Source organism: Oxyura jamaicensis, chromosome 3, assembly GCF_011077185.1.
Source record: "Oxyura jamaicensis isolate SHBP4307 breed ruddy duck chromosome 3, BPBGC_Ojam_1.0, whole genome shotgun sequence".
Taxonomy (NCBI): Eukaryota; Metazoa; Chordata; class Aves; order Anseriformes; family Anatidae; genus Oxyura; species Oxyura jamaicensis.
In genome coordinates this window covers 99,959,896-99,979,725 of record NC_048895.1, presented here as the reverse complement: position 1 = coordinate 99,979,725, position 19,830 = coordinate 99,959,896, and the positions used below count along the sequence as shown (strand labels likewise).

The 19,830-nt window shown below is 38.0% G+C and overlaps 1 protein-coding gene across 1 annotated transcript in view; it reads right to left on the bottom strand.

Annotated features, from left to right (window-relative positions):
- Positions 1-769: 769 nt before the first annotated feature.
- Positions 770-19,830, bottom strand: part of TRAPPC12 (trafficking protein particle complex 12) — a 52,918-nt gene continuing 33,857 nt past the window's right edge. Inside the window, exons 7-12 of the mRNA XM_035320985.1 lie at positions 17,209-17,281; positions 13,424-13,497; positions 5,747-5,845; positions 3,701-3,801; positions 2,812-2,899; positions 770-1,440 (exon numbers count right to left, since the gene is read on the bottom strand). Of these exons, the coding sequence (XP_035176876.1) occupies positions 1,198-1,440; positions 2,812-2,899; positions 3,701-3,801; positions 5,747-5,845; positions 13,424-13,497; positions 17,209-17,281 (678 nt within the window). The 3' untranslated portion in view covers positions 770-1,197. The remainder of the gene's footprint in view (positions 1,441-2,811; positions 2,900-3,700; positions 3,802-5,746; positions 5,846-13,423; positions 13,498-17,208; positions 17,282-19,830) is intronic.

The window sequence follows — 19,830 nt, the reverse complement described above, 5'->3', positions numbered from 1 at the left end:
TGTGTGGGTGATAGAGCACTGGCACAGGTTGCCCAGAGGTGTTCACAGAATCACAGAATTGTCTAGGTTGGAAGAGACCTCCAAGATCACCAAGTCCAACCTCTGACCAAATGCTAACAAGTCCTCCACTAAACCATATCCCTAAGCTCTACATCTAAACGTCTTTTAAAGACCTCCAGGGATGGTGACTCCACCACTTCCCTGGGTAGCCCGTTCCAGTGTCTAACAACCCTTTCAGTAAAGAAGTTCTTCCTAACATCCAACCTAAACCTCCCCTGGCGCAATTTTAGCTCATTCCCTCTCTCCAAAATGCTTTTTTTTTTTTTTTTTTTTTTTCTCTTCTTTGTTTCATTTTTTTAAGATCCCAGTCTGTTTGAGGTTAAAAATATCATTTTTTTTTTTTTTAAACAGGTGGAGAAAAATGCAATGTTCATGAGAGGGGCAGGGTGCATGCCTCTTGTTGCAGAGCTGCTGGAAACGCTGGAAAAGGCAGAAATCACCCCAAAAAGGGACTCTCGGTGGTTGTGGTGTTGTGGTCTCCCTCCCTGGAGGTCTTCAAAAGCCACCTGGATATGGTTCTGGGCAGCTTGCTGTGGTTGGCCCTGCTCGAGCAGAGATGCCGCACAGATGATCTCCAGAGGTCCTTTCCAAGAACAACCATTCTGTGACTGTATGGTGGTTTTCTAGCAACCTCATTTGAGAGCAGTGGACATACAAAGGTCTAGTAGTTGGTATTCTGATTGGGGGAAGTAAGATGCACACAATAAAAGCAACTGAATAAATGTGCATTCAGAATTTCTGTAACACACATACTGATATTCTCTCAGTAACTTTTAGCTGATGAAATTAGCTCAGATCATTTACTCACTAATTACTGAAAAACACTAACAGTCATCAAGACAAATAAGGTCAAATGCAGCCCTTCTTATAAAAAGAAGTATCTGAGTAACTGAGTGTTTGTACATATATATACTGTAATGAGAAATAACTGAACAGGAATAGACTTGCAGGGATGAATCTGGCTTTAGGTCAGCACAAAATCTTCACAGCGATAGGGCTGTAAGAAACAACACAGATTCTGTAGTAATGCCACTGACTATTTATAATTGGATAGATTTTATTTTACATTTACACATTAGCAAGAGTATATACAGCTTTTAAAATCGGCTTTGCCAGAGAAAATTAGTTGGACATGATCTATCCTAACTTGAGACACTGAGTATTAAAGCTATCACCCTCTTTGACAGCTACAGCCTCTAGAAGGGCCTGCTTCTTCTGCATACTGCGAGATGACTCCAGTTCATACATAGTTGTCAAGTTGAAGAGAACACTCTCATGCAGGTAGTGCTTAGGGTCCTGCTGAACCATTCCTTCCAACTGGCGAAGGGAATCCTTGAGTTTTCCCAGATAAAGAAGACAAACAGCAGCATTGTTATTAGCCTAGAGAAAAATAAAATATATTGTAAATAAATAAGTGTACATATATATATGTATTTATAAGTGATAAGTGAAAAAGTAAAAAAGAAGTCTAGCATCAGGAGTAACAACAAATTTACTACGTGCTAAGAACTACTGTTTTGTGTGTGCACAAGTAGCTAAAATAGATTCTCAATCATATAATCCTAACCTTTTATTTTCTCAAGATTTATGCTGGGCCAGTAGGACCCACTGACTTCTAAGAGCCCAAACTCTAAAAGATAAGAGTATAAAATGTAATATAAATGGTATAGAACATTAGATAGTTAATTGGGAAACCGAATCAGATTTCAGAAACTACATAAGCCTCTGCATGCTGTCATTTTCATATATATATATTTTAAATGACTTCACTGTATCTTCTACAGTGTTTTTCTCTTTGGCTTATGTATAGAAAATCCACACAAGCAACAGGAAGAAATTAACGTATCACAAGGGCATCTACAATTTACTTCAAGGAAGTTCAGCAAAGAGGGCACTCTAATACATCTTAAGTTACCAAGTCAAGTGCATTTTCTTTTCCTAACAACAGGTTTTATGAGTTAACAAAGGATTCCACCAGTACAAAGTCATATAACTTGTTTAGCTGCAGAATCTGAAAGCTGCAGATAAAGGAATAATACACCCTTTTAAAAAGTCTTTCTCTCTCTTCAGGAAACCTTATTGATTTCTCACAGTTTATAGTACGTACTATTTTACAGCCTGCAAAATGATGCAGTTCATGCGCTTCTTAAACTCAGTCCCCTCCGTCTTTAAATGGTCTCACATCAGGCTTTTGGGGGTAAGCTGTCTGAGTTCTCAGGAACACTCCTATATGACCATGCACTGAAAGCTGCTACAGGTACAAATAACAGAAGTAAATAAACAAACAGCTCTTCTTAGATCTCCTTTTGTGATGGGAATCCAAGGCTGTGATGTGCACCATGTTAAAAATGTCATGTTTAAAATGATTATATCCCTTCAACACTGTGTGAAATCATGCTAGTTTTATATATGTTGGCAGCTGCTATTTCTTTTTCTGACATGCATGCCTACGCTAAACAGAGTGAATGCAAAAACAAACAAACAAACAAAAAAAAAACAAACTTTTGCAAAGATCCCATAAACATAATGATTTGCAATGCCTTCATGCATGTCTAAGTGTTCACCAGTTCTTCAATTCCCACCTTTGTCTGTGTCTCTACCTCATCTATACTAAAAACTCTGGCACACAAGCCACATCTAATTTTTCTATAAAGCTCTGAGCATACTCTGGGTACTTATTAAATACATGTATGAAGGCATTACAAGAATAATTTAGGTGTTCATTATAAATGTAGCAATTTGGAGATTTACCACAGCATTTGATGAGTCGATCCTTAAAATTTCTGTGAAAAATCGATGAGCTTCTGCAAAATTATTCTGACCAAGGTGGAGGAATGCTCTAGAAAGTAAGTGACACATGAATGAGTTCTCCTGGAAAACCCAAGGTGATAATATATTTTAAAAAGAATGGACATCATTTTTTATTTTTCCTATTATAGATGTGAGAGTTTCTGACATTTGTTCTTCACGGTGTAATCTTGAACCAGCAAGGAGACACTGATTTACAGACAAGTGGAATGACAACTTGGATCATTTGGCTATTATATATTCTGCCTACCAAAGCAAGAGTCTTTGCTGTGTTTTCATTAATTTAAATGTAGATACTCTCTTCCCGGAATTATTTCTCTTCAGGAAATTAGCCATGCTATATCATTTTCAGAGCACTTTTGAATTGTATTTTCTAAATGCATTAGGCAATGTGCTAAACATTATAAACTGAGCCCCCCCATCATGCAGCTCAATTACTGCTGTGCTTTCCAGCATTCTTTGAAACTAAAGAGGCAGCAGTTTTACTAGCAGATCTGACTGGGGGATAAGGGCCTCAAATAGCTTCTCCTCTCCTAAGCATTATTTATGCAAATGTACATTCGAAAAGCAGACTGAAAACATATGATGCCTGGTAGAATGAGAAAAAGCTTCATAAAATCAACGGAAGGATCACAATTTCAATGTTGGATATTATGACTGTACCAAGTAATATAGATCTCGTGGGTCTACATTCCATTCAGTCTCCCTTACAAGAGATGTAGTTACATAAAAGACAGAAAGAATTCAATTGTCTCCAGGGTAGTTTGATACTCATTATGTATACTTTGAAAAACTATGTTTTAAAGTTTCATTTAGCCATTAAATTATCTACCTGTTCATTAAAACCATAATCTGGCTCTGTAGTCCATCCAATTTGTGAGTCACTTTTTCAACATCTTGAAAGTACTTTTCTGCAGTTCTTATGTCTCCAATCTAGACAGTAAAATTGTGAGAAAGTTACCACAATAAGAAGAAAAGAGATCCAGACTGATTACATCTTTTACAAAGGATAAGAACATGAAAACATGTCAAAGTCCATTATATAATTGTTTGGTACCAAGACGACTGGATAAGGTCTGTTATCAAACAAGGTATTTGAAGAGCCACACTAAGATTACAGAAAAGAACACCAACACCCTGTACAGTTTTATCTAGGGCAGTGATTTTCAGCTGTGTTTGTGGAGAACTCATGTACTGTAGAGTAGTGGTGCCACACCTCCTCATTTGGCTCTTTTGTTGTAACTCAGTCCAGAGTTTGTAAAATTAGCTGAAAATGAGAAAAGGTCAGACTTACTTCCAGTAGAACTTGGTGTTAGTCCACAGGGAATGAAGACAGATGCTCACAAGCAGAAGCTGTCAATAAGTATGAAAACAGGAGTGCAATAGCCTGGTGCTAGTGTGGGACCTGTACTTAGTCAACACACAAGGTGTTTCTGGGTCAAAGCCAGAGATCACAGGACAACTTGAAGACATCAGCCTCAATTCAATGGGTTGCTGTGGGGAGACAGTCCACTTGCAGATTGAAAACTACTGGCTAGTGGATCACACAGTCTGAAGGAAAGCGATGTGAAAGCTGGCTTAAGGACAAACAAGTTTTATTGGAAGATGGACAGAAAGGGGATTCCTAGAAGGAAAGAGGTATTTCACCTAAGTGTATGTCATATACATTGCTATCTGAAATAAGAAAAATATTTTCTCTGAAGAAGGTCCCTTTGGTAAACAAGCTAGCAATTTATGTTTCATAGGAGGACGTGCTCATATTTTTGGTGAGGCTTCCCAGTACGGTGTCTAATACTAGGCTGGAGAGATGGAAGCAGAAGAAAACTCACTACTGGGTAAAATAAATCTATCAAAAGGAAGGAAACTAAACTAGTTCAGGAGCATAAAACCATGGAAACCAGGCAGCCTTCAGGTGGGGACCTTCACGCAATCACCTTTTTGTTCAAAACCAGGACCAACATTACTGAAGATGTTTGTGAAAAATGTGTGGAAGTCTCCTTAAAGCTCTCAAATATTACACAACCTCCCTAGAAAACTCATTCCAGAATTCTTAAATACCTTTAGCATTAAAAAACACACTCTACCCTGCTGCACTTTTTATGCCACCTTTTGTTCTATCCATAGTGGTCAGGGAGAATAGTACAACTCCTCTTTTCTAACAGGAGCCTGCAAAACACTGTGCGCTTGAGTTTGCTGTTTGTTTGGAAACAGATTATTTTTCTGAGGTACTCCTAGGATTTATTTACCACTTTTACCTTTGATTTTTTTTTTTTTTGGTGGCAACATTGTAGAGGGTAAGGTCAGACAGCTTTCCACTTTTAAAATTCTTTAATGTAGTTATTGAAATGGCAATTTTGGACAGGTCAGCCAGCAAACAGAGTCTATTAGAAATACACAATAAATACTAGAGACTAAAATGCACTCACCATTTCTTCATCACATGTGAATTTCTGTTTTAGAGGTCAGTGATTGCTGGCAGAATTATAGGGCTACTTAACATTTCTCTGTGGTAGCCTCTGAATTCTCCATTTCTCTCATCCCCATTTCCAATTTATAGTAAGGCAACAGCTAAAGGCTGGCCATACATCAGATCCGGGCCTCTTCACTTTTAGTAAGTGCACAGTGTTGTTTTTTGATTAAATCCTTAGCATAATTTTCTATAGCACCTTTTTTATTCACTAAGGTATACACATGTAATTTTAATATTAGTGCTTTATATTTCCTAGCATTATCTAATATCACATGGTGAAATTTTTTAGTTTTGTCCACTGCCTCTACAATTTGATACAGTTTTAGCTACAGTTCTAAATGCAACAATTATTCACTACATAGCTGTCAATAGCAACATTACCTAGCATGTTTAGAACCAAATACATACCTGAAGGAAAATCCTTCCAATTCCACTCAGCAGCTGAGGCTCTTGCTGTGGGTAGTATTTGATGACAGAGTGATAAGCATCTACAGCAAGCACATAGTCCTGAGGGGTGAAAAGCACACAACCAGATACTTAAGCTCAGCATTCTTTAGCCTTTATGTAGCCTTCTTTTTAAAGACAGAATCAAAATAATTGCAACTTGTGAACGGGACCAAACTTCTGCCTACCACTATAGGCTGTCTATGTTCTCAGTTATGCTGGAACTGTATAAACACGGGACCTTCCTTTATTTATTTGTTTTGCAACTGGATCATATTCTAGTTGTAGCTCAATGCCAAGAGAAAGAATCTCTTCATTTCATTCTTACATTTCATTCATTCAAAACAAACAAACAAACAACAACAACAACAACAAAACAACAACAACAACAACAAAAAATACAACATTTACTCTCCAGGATTATGATTTAGGATGAGAGTCAAAAGCCTTCCATGTGACTCAGGTGTAGGTACTTGAGAAGTGTCTCATGTTTCATATATATGCATGATTTACATAGTTTAATAAAGTGTTGAGAAGCTTTGGGAACTGTTTGTGCACATGCTTTTAACTTGTGTAAAACACAAATAATGTGACAGAAGCGAACACTGCTTCCACATTTTCAGATGAAAAACTAGTAGCCAAGGGAAACAACACTTTTACCATCCCTCCACCCAAACCTTTGTTTCCTTCTCCCCTACCATGTAAAAGCAACATGAGCAGTTAATCTAAACCAAAAGCCAATCTGGGTTAAAATGAAATGTGGGGCAGGGTGGTTTTATCTCCAGGAAGCATTGCAAGTGGCCACACACAGAGACCTGCACAGAGAACAGAGCCTTGCTGGCAAGCAGCAGCTCTGAGACCTGCTCAAGATCCAGTGCAACTGCACCCTGCCTATCAAGAACAGTGACAGAGGATTAAACACATTTCTGTTGCCATTTCTCACAGGAACAAAATGCACGTGTTACTGCACTCCAGCTGATCCATGGTAAAACTGCATTAATTCAATTATCTAACCGGACAGTAAACTAATTTTAGAGTCTGTCTGCATTATCTTTGGCAGGCATACACAAGAAACTCTGTGTGCTCTAGGCTGACTGGAACACATGTAGTAGGTACATCCACAGGGCACAGGGTTGCGCCAGCCTCAGCTACAGCTTCTTTGATCAATTCAGAGCAGAGGCAGGGAAAACCCGCATTTGCTTATAAAAAACAGGCATTTGCAAAGACAGAAGGCTATGTCCTGTACTAACCTGGTGCTTCCTGGCAGTTTTGCCTTTCACCTTCATACAAGAACTTGTGGTAGGTGTTCAGAAGCAAAATATATCAAAGAACAATCTTTTAAAATGGCACAGACACCTCAGGATACTCTGTACCATGCTTTTTTTTTTTTTTTTTTTTTTTTTTGGTTAGATTATAGTGCTTATTTGACTTGTCCCTGATGTGACCACAGCTACTGCTAAATGTACTTATTCCTCATCTCCTCCTTAGTCTGCGGAGGCTGTGTGTCCCAGGTGTAATGTACTTCTTTTTCTGAGATTGTATTTAAAGTGATTGAGCCCTATTTGTCCCATGAGTCAGGTCACTCTTTGGAATATACAAATTTTTTCATACACACAAAAATCAAGAGAAGTCTTTGGAGTATTAGCTATATATGAGAGCAATTACATAGCCTAAGATAGTAGAGACTGGCTTAAACAACCACAGGGGCACTTTGCAGGACCTCTCTTTTGCAAACAACCTATATATTGCACATATAAATATTAAATTTGAACATCTAACATTTAGTATATGGAGTTTATTTCAATTCTAGTATGCCATGCCATGTCCATGTTCATTACTGGTAATGGCAAGAGTTCAGAGCAAAGACAACAGACCATATAGGTAACAATATATTTGTTTAAATTCTGATTCATTTACCATTCACAACTCAAACGTGATGTAATTTATACTACCAAAATTCCTCATGACTTTATGACAGGACAAACTCAATTTTCACTGTAACAGCTCTCACTACAGGACTTGTTTGATCATGAAGTCCGACAGTGTTAGGTATTGCATAAAAATCATGGAACAGGGCTCCTCTGAATTGGTTCCTTAGAGGAACCCCAGCCGCACTTGTATTAGCTATTAATCCTTGCAAGAGTGTCATTTATAAAAACAAAAGATTGTCTGTGACTCTGAGTTTTATCTCTTTGTGAACAACAATATGCTTAGTGGACAAATAATTTTATTACATCAAATTCTAGCTTTTGTGCTCAGCGTCTTCTATTCTGTAGTCTAAAGCTGTCCCTCTCCCAGTGCTCACTCTCATGTACACCCCAGTTTAGTCCATGCGACAAAGATGTGCAGCAGAACATGTAGGGACAGGGCTGTTCAAATCACATCCCCCACACAATTCCCTGGAGACCCTGCAGTTAAGTTGACATAAAAGTGCTTCTGTCAGCTCAGTATGAACTGACTGAAGAGAAGTCTTGGCCAGCACAAGCTGCACGAGGGGGCACTGTTTGCCCAGTTATAACATCACAGGCTCCCTAGCATAGGTAAGGAGCCAACCTTGTAGGAACAGGCAGAAAAATAACATCTTGGAGGTCTGTGCTGCAGGGGCAGGCTTGGCCTAGTCAGGCAAACCTACCCTCTTCCCCTTTTGCATTCCCTATCAATTAATGTATTATGTATTATATGCACTATATATGTACTGTAACTAGGAGTATGAGAAGGTTCACACCTCCTAAAATGTGAGAGTAGAGGTGAGGCACTAAGAGTCTATGAACTGTATTTGAGGATCAGGAAACATATTGCACCTTGTTTCTATATGATGGCACATCACACAACACCTGTGTGCGTTTACCCCATGCCATGCAGTGCCGTGCCTGTCACAGGAATAGGACCCATTTCTTCCAGGAGATGACAAGAGATTAAGTCACGTATGTCTAACACCACACCTGAGCACAGGCAAGGCTGGGCCCAGCATAAAGCAGTAAAGCATTGTCACAGTATCCGGACTTACTTCTAAATACAATCTCATCTTGTAATTGCTTCAGTACATGCATATAAAATTTACTGCAGGCGGTAAGTTTTATATGTGTATACTTCCCCCACTCCCACTATCACAGAGGCAGTAGTAGATTTCTAGGGTATCCTGTATACTGCCAGGTGACACAGAAATATGCCACTCATGGTATGTTACAAACGCACCTTATTTGACAATTCCTTCTGAAGGAGCATATTGTAAAGTACATGATATTTAGTCTTATCTACTGAAGACCAGATTTTAATTCCCTGCTTTGCTACTGGGACATGGTAAAAAGACAATTGTCTGTGAGAATGATAAATGAGAAACCCTCTCAGAAGAGTGGAATCTTGTTAATACAGGTTGTGGTTGGGAGGAGTAAGAAATACTAAGTACTGGCAGTAAAAACAAAACAAAACCAGTCAGCTTGTGATCTTAAGACTTAAAGGTAGGGCTGATGTCTTATCATAGTCTTGAACTACAAATTGTGACCCTTCAGACTTTCCACACCTTCATAAGAAATCCCAAAAGCAGGACTAAAGTTACACAATTCAGGATATGAATGAGAGTTGGTATTGTTTAATAATTCAGTACTTCTTTAATTATGAAAAATTCAGAGCTAACGTTAGATATAATCATCCAAAAAAAAAAGTTATATTAAGCCACTGCACAAAAATGGCAAGTGGGGTTTATTTTCCCCTGATGCACTGCAGTGTAACTGTATTTCCCTTAATGGTCACTGCATTACACATTTTTGTGTTCCCCCCCTCTCTTTAAGTACTTAAAAATGAGTTATGTGATATTTAGAAATAAACATAAATGATCATTATACGTAGAATGCTAATATTAGGTTCTGAAACAACAGATTAAAAATCAGCTTTAACAGTATAGTTCGTGAAGGCCATAATTTGGGAGAAGAGGATGGATAACTCGCCCTTCCTCTCTACCTAGTGCATTTGAGGAAGGATTATGAAAGCAGAGATTCACAGCATTATGAATCCAGAGTGTCGTACTGCAGTACAGTTAGGCAAAAGACATGATTCATGCAGTCTTTCTCCTTATGCAACCAAAATCCTTATGCATCCGTCCCTTGCACCATTAGTACAAGGTGCTAGCTCCTTCTTCAAGTGTAGTTTTAATTTTATTTAGACCCAAATTAAAAACAATTCTAACGCTTTTGTTTTTACTAAGGGCAAGTTCTACAGAAGCTAAAACAACACTGACAAAAAAATCTTACAAAATGCAAAATATGCCCTTAATTAGAGTGCATTTATAATATATATGGAAAGTACTTAAGTATTTATTCCTCAGAGAGGTAAAAGTCTTGTAAGATAATGTCAAAAGCAATTTTAGCTCAGATGAAAAGAACTTTAAAAAGTTCTTAAGACACTTCCATGGTGATTTAGTAAAATGACAGACATTCTGCAATTGTATTGTTGAAATGAAGCAATGCACATCATCAGTTGCATTTTAAATGAATGTTCTCTCATGCTGCTATATTCAGGGTACGGCTTCACAGAGACTTAAGCCCACAGTTCTTATAAATGAAAGTCTGTAGCGGTGCATGTTAAGTGGTCTCCCCTTCCCTTCCTGCTGTATTTCCACCTCCTCCCTTAAGTTGCCCCTTGTTCACATGAAAATGTAAAAGCTGATTCAGTTGCTGTGACTGAGATCCACCATGTCTTTGCTTCTGTTACTTAAGTCCAATAGTGGAGTACGGAGGGGAGTAAGAAAGTTTCAGAAAGGTTGTCCAAGGAAAAGGTGATGAACAGAAAATATACATATAGTCTAACAAGGAGTAAGACCGCCTTAAACTGCTACTGAACTGTAGCATCAGCTACACGGGTAGAGGGATAGATACAGCAGGCAGAATTCAGTAGAAGAAATGGTCCCAGGGTAAAGGAGACTTGTGACTAATTGGTTTCTTGTGCATGTGTGGTTAAAGCACTTATTTATACCTCATTTGCTACCTTCAAAACAATCTACTCCTCCACCTCAATAATTTAATGAGATGTTCAACGGTGAAACTAAAGAGGCCATATAATGTATTTAAAAAGACAAAAGTCATGAACAGAATTCCTTGGGTCAGAAAAGTAACACAGAAGAGAGATGACAAGAAATAAACCTAACTGGATTTGAGCATAGCTAAAATAGATTTAAAGAGACATAGGTCCAACATCTGTTCAAAGTATTTTTTTTTTTTTAATTTTGAAGAGTCAATTCTGACAAGACTATTCCCTACTAAATACTACTGAAGTTTGTTGGGCAAAGAAAAAGGTTAACAAAAATAATATAATCTGCTTTTGCTTTATACCACTGTTGAATTGTTTTAACTTAAAATAAATATTAGCCTACTAATAGCACAAGCTTTTCAATTTACTGAATAGTACTTGGGGACCAAGTATGACCAGGTTGCAGTAATTTAAACGTACACTAGATGGCAATGCATGGCACTGACTTGGAGAATGATTTTTTTTTTTTTTTCAAATTATTATATATACTTGAAACACTTGAATAAAACATTTAGTTTTTAGAGTGTTTTACACAACAGCGAAAACAACTGTAGATGTGGAATGCTGTTCAATTAATATAATTGTTCATGAGAGAATTAACAGAAGCGAGTCAAAAAATATTTGAAGAAATTGGAATACTCTAAAAGGTGGAGAAGATGATTACAGCGTTGCTGTATGTTACAGTGGTCTTAAAACTAGTACGTTTATAAACAACCAATATAATTCTTTCAGCAAGGATTTGTCACATAAGCAGAATAAATTAACTCGATGCACTACTCTGATTTTAACTGTGTCTGAAAATCATAGAATCACAGAATCATGGAATGGTTTGGGTTGGAAGGGACCTTAAAGACTACCCAGTTCCAACCCCCTGCCATGGGCAGTGACACCTCCCACCAGACCAGGTTGCCCAGAGCCCCATCCAGCCTGGCCTTGAACACCTCCAGGGATGGGGCATCCACAGCTTTTCTGGGCAGCCTGTGCCAGTGCCTCACTAGCCTCAGAGTAAAAAATTTCTTCCTTATATCTAATCTAAACCTACCCTCTTTTGGTTTAAAGCCATTAACCCTTGTCCTATCACTACACCCCCTGACAAAGAGTCCCTCCCCAGCTTTCCTGTAGGTCCCCTCTAGGTACTGGAAGGCCACTATAAAGTCTTTCCAGAACCTTCTCTTCTCCAAGCTGAACCACTCCCAACTACTCCATATAGGGATATTTCTGAAAATTGTGAGATTCTCAACTGCTCAACAGCCAATGTACTAAACTCAAGCTTCAGATGGGAGCACTTGTGTATTAACATGCAGTTGTGGGTAGTCTGGATGTTACTGTGGAAGTGTAAATTTCTAAATTAACAGCCGTGAGGCCCTAAATAAAACCGATCTTAAGAAGTATCTGAGCTGCAGTATTTCTAAGGTATCATTTCCAAAAAGTTGATAGCTAGTATTCACAAATATGTTGTGTTTCTCTCCACTTGTTTTTTGAAAATGCAAGTTCCTTAAGGACTGAACCTATGTCAAGTACCTACTTCAAAACAAGTGCTTGTTAATTCTTAAAAATACTTTATGATTTAATGGACAATTATTTCTATTCAAGACAGAATTGTTCTGATCACAATATAATTATGAACAGAAATTTGTTTTCCCTAATTCACATAAAAAGGATATTCTGTTTTATGTAAAGCAGTATTTGGATAACTGTATTTGATCTGAAAAACGCATGCTTTCTGAGTTACTACAGTATTATGAACAGAGCATCAAGGAGGCCCAGCTTGGAAAGTAACTTAGTAAACGTCAGGTTTGACATGACCTTGGACAACCAACTAGCAGGGAGCAAGGAGCTTGGCCTGTGAAGGCTATAGTGCTGACAGAATTGTTCTGAGCCTGTTGCTGTTAATTGATTTGTGAAGCACAGTTAAACTCAGCATAACAGCAGTTTGTTGCATGCCTAGAATAGCAATATCCCTATTTCCCTGACCATGAGGTGAATGGCAGAAATTGTCTTATTTCTCAAGTTTCCTGATCACAAGGAGTAGCCCATGTTCCACCAAATGCAGCAAAAGGTACTTAAGGAATAAGGGGGAAACAAGAGAGTAACAACAAAACAGTGGTAGCTAGTTTTCCTTTTATTCCTTTCTCTTTTCTCCACCCATTAGTGCGGATTTAAACTTGAAAGAAGCTATCTTACAATTGAGATAGGAAAGATGTATTTAGATGTTCTGGATCTTCATCATATATAGAGTCTATAGTATTCATAACGTGCATACACAGAGCAACATTCTTAGAGCACAGTTTGAAAAAGACAGAGCACATAATTGCTTTTAATTACAGCATTTAGTTAAGTGTTAGAAAAATTCAATTTAAAAATGTAAATTTGGTATTGTTACTGCACGTTCTTCGGGATGATTTGGGGAGAAATAAGTACAGATATGTTCCCAAAGAACATTACTTCAAATGGTTATCTATTAAATTAGGCATTATTAAGTCTAATTAATTCTTCACTATGCAAAATCTCCAAGTACAGTCAGGTAGTCTTATCTATGCACCAGTAATTCTCCTGCACTTTCTCTGACATTCTATTCTGGAATATACGGTACCTCTGCAGTTGCTGCCACCCACGTACCTTCATCATTAGCAGACAGTTTGCCATGGAGTACATCACCCGGCCCAGACGTGACCTCCACAGCTGAACAGAGGCTGCAAAATAAGAGCAGCTTGTGAATTTGCACAAATAAATTAGAGGTTCGTTCTTGCCATCAATTATTGGTCCTATGAATTACGATTTTGAAAGATCCACCTCGTTAACACCACTGGGTTTTAGCCGAGAATTTTTAATTCTCTGCTATGCTGCACTGTCAGACAGAAAATCCTGCATCTCTCCAAGGGAATTACTCAAGCAGTTCTGGGGACCATAGACGCTGTAAGAACACAAAGCAACAGACAGCCGCTCAGCTTTGAGCTCAGGCCAAATATTAAACACTAGAAGAAGCAGCCACATATTTTCCAATGTAAGAACAAAAGATGCATAAAAAAGATGAGAGTGATAATGAGTATCAATTTTAAAAACATATAATCCACAGGATTAAATGAGATAAACTAAAAAATCAAACATAGCTAATGCCATTTCAGAGCCAAAACGTGCAGGGTCAGAACTGTCTGAGTCTGGGACTATTTGTGCTTGCCTCTGGCTTAGAGCTGTGCTGGAAAAAATCTGCCAAGCCTGTCTGCTTTCCCCATGCTCCTGGAGCTTGCAGGCATTAAAAGCTGCAGCAGCAGATTTTTTTTTTTTTTTCTCTCTCTTGGTTTGCAGACAGACTCCTGATGTTTTAAGAGAATAGTGCACATAGATCCTTATTTTTCTCAATCCATTTATCTAGATTAATGCTAGAAATATTCCTCTAATCCTCCAAAATAAATGTTAGGAGTATTAATTCAGTACATTTGGAAAATAAATAGGTCTCAGTCAATCAGCTGTCAAGGTCACTGTAATGATTTCAGGAAGGGAGAGGAAAGGGCGAAGAGGCTATTTCAATGAGACTGTGAGAACTGAGACCACTCATTTGTATCCATAATGTACGCTATGATGAAAAGCATGGCAGGTTGCACAGATAATTTTTTTTTTAACACTCATAAATGCCATTACAAATAAGAACAGAGTCTGGTGAAATGTCCACTCCCCTTCACTTCCTAAAAACACCTTCACCACCCGCCACACACAACAACAACAAAAAATCAATGTCAGCATTCCCAAATTACCTTTGTCAAAAGAGGGGGAATAGTACAGGGCCCAAGACTGAACCCAGTACTTCAGTCACCGTACCTTAAAACTGTTCATTAATGCTAGCTTTTCTTTTAGGAATTCTCCCTTGATCACACACTGCTAGTGCTGTTAATGGGAGGCTGCTGTAAACACTGAGCAATTATTGCATGCTACATTTTTTCTTTCCTTGGGGGTGTCTGTAAAACCTGGACATAATTAAATAAATCTCCTCTTAACTCTCCTTTATTATTTCACTTCTGCTTATCTCCGTGTTTGCATGTCCCCCTAGTTTGGTAACCACGTTCAATTTTTCAGGATCTTACCAAGGACTTAGGTAACAACAAACAAGACGTTGATTTCTGCACTGGAGACATTTAGGTTTCCTGCTCACAATCCAGCAGCACCAGCCATAGTACTCAAAAAGGATTGCAAAGCAGACAGACCAGATGCCTTCAGTCAGTGCTATAACTAAACAGGAACTTGCTCTGATCTGGAAATTGTGCAGCCCTGTGCATGAGGCTTCTTAGCGCTGGCAGAAAGGGGTTAAAGAAAACCTGCGAAGCCGTAAACAAAATTGAACACCCAACACCAGATCATTATGTGATGCCTGAAAAATGCCTGAAAACCACTTGCTCGCATTCTAAACATTCAGTTTTGTTATTTATCAAGGACTGTACTCCATACTGCCAGCCATTTTAATACAAACTCTGTGCGCTAGGTTGCAGAATTGGCATCTTATAGAATGCATTGCCAGGCAAGTGGTGCTAGAACTCTTCTCCTGTTGAAAAACTGGCAGGTGAGGTGCTCTGTTTCAGACTAGCGGAGATGTACATGATGAGTCGACTTGTGTGGCACCTTCTTACACCAGCAATAAGGAAATTACTTACTAGGTAGGCATAATCCCTATAATGAATTATGTCTGTCTTCAAATAAAGTTAATAAGGTTTGCTTCAGCGAGATCTCACATGAAACCAAAACAAAACATCCAAAAAACGTTATCAGAAGCAGACAGGGAGTAGACCCAGCTGACCTCCACAAACAACAGCAGTCAATGCTCCTTGCAAAGGGGACTGCTTCAGCAGCCTTGTCCTCTGGCAAATCCTAGCTGCTACTTTTCCAACTACACATCCTTCTGAGCTCATTTCAGCTCTTATGCAGCAGCAGTGAGGAAAAGCGAGGAGCCCAAAACTCACATGAGAGAAAGAGACTGCTGGCCACAGGATGATGAGCAGCTAGGAAAAAAGCCCTTGTCCCTTAAAAGGGGATCAGACTCTTGCTTTAAAAGGGAAAGAAAAAAAAAGAAGAAAAATATGGGGAAAATAAGGACAAAAATGAGGGTAGAAAAGGATTAACAGGGAAAAGGAGGTAATGGAACAGAGGCAAGATGAACAACAGATATAAAGAGAGAAAACCAGAAACTTCTGTAATGCTGTACATAAACTTGGAATATCAGATTATGTCCTGCTTTTTCCTAAACCATTTTGAGAAGAAAATGTGTATTCACCTGAATATAGCTGCAAATACCTTTATGATACACACTGCTCACAATTGCATTCATTTTTAGGGCATATCTGGATGGTGTATTAAGTGAAGTATATTGACACATTAAAACTTCTCTATGTCCAACCAACTTGAAGACCAGGCAGAAGAGTTCAGACCAGGTCTGCATCACTCCATGTAGACATAATTTTAGTAACCTGTTTATAATATTTCACTCAGCTAAGAGCTGTACCCAGTGTCTTCACATCTCAGAGGCAGCAGACCTTTACTTCCCATACCCTCCAGAGGTAAATGCTAGCATGGAAAGAAGTTGGTAAGATTTCCTTAGACTGTTGGCTGAAGCTGAAAGTTTCTTGTTTTCTTGGTACTATGTTTTTAACTTCCATATTGCTGGGCACCATAAGTGGTTCATCTAATCCACAACAATGCTTGAAATGTCATCTCACGTTCAATTTTTAAGCGCACTCAAATGATCTGATTAGTATAAATTCCATTAAAAATACTTGGACAACTAATTTATCTAGATGACCTTTATACAGTATTTTACCCCACATTATTGAAGTTAAACACTCAGATAGAAGGAACAGGAAAAAACAAACAACATAATTTCATATAAAATGATTTAGATGAGTATATTCTGAAGCTCATTTTAAAAAGTGACTTAAATATTTCAGGATTCTACTATCATGCAGTATCAGTGAGAATTAGACACTTACATAGCAACATCCTAGGCCAATGCAGCCCTTGTATACCCTGATAGCAGTTCAATCTTAAAAAAAAAATCACTAAATTTTAGGTAGGAAGACTGAGAGGAACCAATGAGCCAATGCTGAACATGAAACATTCATCTAAGCTGTGACAGCAATACACTTCTAGATGCATCACTAAAGGATGGCAGTCATGTTCTTTGTTTCTTCTAAGTAGGAAAAAAAACTTGATTTAGTGCAACAGTTTAATCAAGGGCAAAACTGTGAAATTAATTCCAGCAAATAAAAGTACAAGGTGTATCATTTCAGAGGCTGAGTAGACTATGAGATTACAAAAATACTGTTTTAACAACTCTGGGGCAGTCTTGTGAAAACTTCTGGCATACTTGGGCAAGTGATAAAACCATACTGCCTGTGAAAAAATGTTTAAAGAATACCTACCTTGTCTGTTCTCCTGTGTAATATTAGTCATACTTCCATCTTCAGCTAAGCCTTGTTCCAGATTTTCTAGTATCTGTAGTAAATTTTTAAAGTAACTTACATGAGTTTAAACAATGCTATGTATTAAATACAAATTATCTAAAATTGACAGTCAATATAAAAACCAACTCAGGCAGGAATGTTTCACCTAGATACAGTTCAAAATTACTGATTATTACCATAGCTAGATCAATTGCACAAAGGAAGACATTACACGGTAGAAGGATGTTAGAATTCAGGTTTATGATACTTACAGAACATTAAATGTCAGCACACTCCAGGGACATACACATTTTGTTAAACAAAACATGAAATATGCTTCACCAGAGAATGAATGTTAATGACCACAAAGAATGTCAAATTGATTTTTCTAAGAGAGCCACCCTCTCTTGACTCCTCCACCCGAAGTATGGGTTCTGGTTTTGAAAACAGCCTGCTTCTTTTGTCCTTAATCAAGTATTCCCCTTAGGTCTTATTCCAACTCCCTTCTCAAACTTTGGGTTTTATTGCTTCTCTTTATTTATTATAGATTTTAAATCATCCAAACTGTTGAGTGAATGAAACATTTGTAATATGATTGGGAGAATGAAAATGTATACTTAATGAAGCTTGTGTCACAGCACTTTTGAAATACGCATGTGAAGTTCCGTTTGAAATGCAAGTCAGCTTTCCATTTTCTAATCCCATTACAGTTTCTCCAAATCTGTTCTCCCATTCCCACAAATAACCCCGTTTGTTCTATTACAAATTTATCACTTTGGTTGTAGGATACTATTTGAGATCTCCTTCAAAAAAAACCACTAAAGCTGTTGCTCTTGAACAGCCGTTGTGGTTAGACAATTAGTGAAATATAAGGCATGTCCCTGTCTGGGGCCTGAGTGCACGTTTGAACACACTGCACAGAGCACTCTTACCCTCTGTCAGTATAAGAAATTGTTTTTTTCCACACCAGGAAAGCATTCCAGTTGAGCTCAGTGGTTTGTAAACAAACACTTAAAAACAACACAGGAAATCCTCAAAAGCTAAATTAATCTGGCCTCAGTCAGCATGTTGTTGCCTCTGACAGTCAATGAAGGGCAATCAGGACCTCCACGAAGCAAGTTCACACCATCTTAAGGTGAAAGGAATTGCCCTAAAAGATACTAACCCCTTTTCATAGACAAGAGTGAAAGCCTAAAGTTAGGTGTCATAAATTTAGCTACAAGTAACTGAAGAGCTAGGAGAGACATTCAATGAAATGACTGCAGTTACCACGTGCCAGATGAGCCAGGGTCATTTTCCTGGTAAGAACTGTTAGCCCATGACAAGTACAAGGTAGTTTGATTTAGTTCATAGAGAGCTAAAGCAAGTTGCCTTACCTCAAATTTTGAGAGGCTATGAGCAAACAATTGTACAGATACCACAACTTAGTCGATAGGTGGCAATTTATGAGATCACAGCAGCATGTCTGTGAGATTGAATCCCTGTCCCAATTTCACAAGCACTTAGAAAACACTTAGAAACCGAAGCACCAGATTTAAGTATTAAATGGCTAGTATATAACAAGGCACCTTGTCAGGGTAAAAAACACTCTTCTCTCCCACAAGCCAAAAAACCCACCTTATTGTCTGTTTTCTATCCAGTCTAAAAAAAACATGCTTTCTCCCTTCCCCTGGAAAAAATCTGGTGATCAGTTCTCATTCTCAGTAAGGCTGAGTTCTTACTCTTGAAATAGTCTTAACATAACAAGGTGTCTTCATCAAGGAAACATATTTTGTTTGAAAAGACAATAGGTTTATTTGACAAAGCCATTTTCTGAAAACACCCCAACTAACAGCATCAAAAAAAAAAAGAGAGAAAGAATTGGATATTAGCATACAATTAGAATATTACATTAACCATTCTGTGATATTACTTGGGGATATCTAGCTGTCACCTCAAGCTCAACGTAATTAAAACAGAACTTGGTGCTGATTTGAGGCTAATTGGTTTATTCCCTAGGTTTATCTCCTTTTGCCCTTCTTAAGTATAGGAACATCATCTGTAGTCTTTCAATATTTAGGCACTTCCCTAGTTTTCCATGAATTGTTTAATAATAAAATTACTGATTCTAGTATTTCTTCAGTGTAAGCTATAGTAGTTGACATGAAATGTTTGATTTTAACAAATCCCCTCATCCTGCTTTTCCACAGATGGTAAACTGTTTATTCTAGCAATATCATACGCGATAGCTCTAAACATCCTTGTTTCAAATATAAAGAGAAATAACATTGAATACTTCTACCATCTACATTAAACAAGCTGTATGTATGAAATATGTTTTTCCTTGTCTTGAATATTTATAAAGACACACTAGTTTCATTGGCTAGCACCGTTTCACCAAGCCTCCTGTTTCATTCCTCATCCATCGCCTGTGTACCACAACTACTAACCTATGCACGCTACCTTTTGTATTCCTAGCTTCCTGTCCTTCCATATCTCTTTTTAGTAATTTGTTTCTTCTTCCACAACTTCTCATCAGCATTAGCTTCTTATTCAAAAGAACCTTCTTTCTTTCCCTTCCTTCCTTCCTTCCTTCCTTCCTTCCTTCCTTCCTTCCTTCCT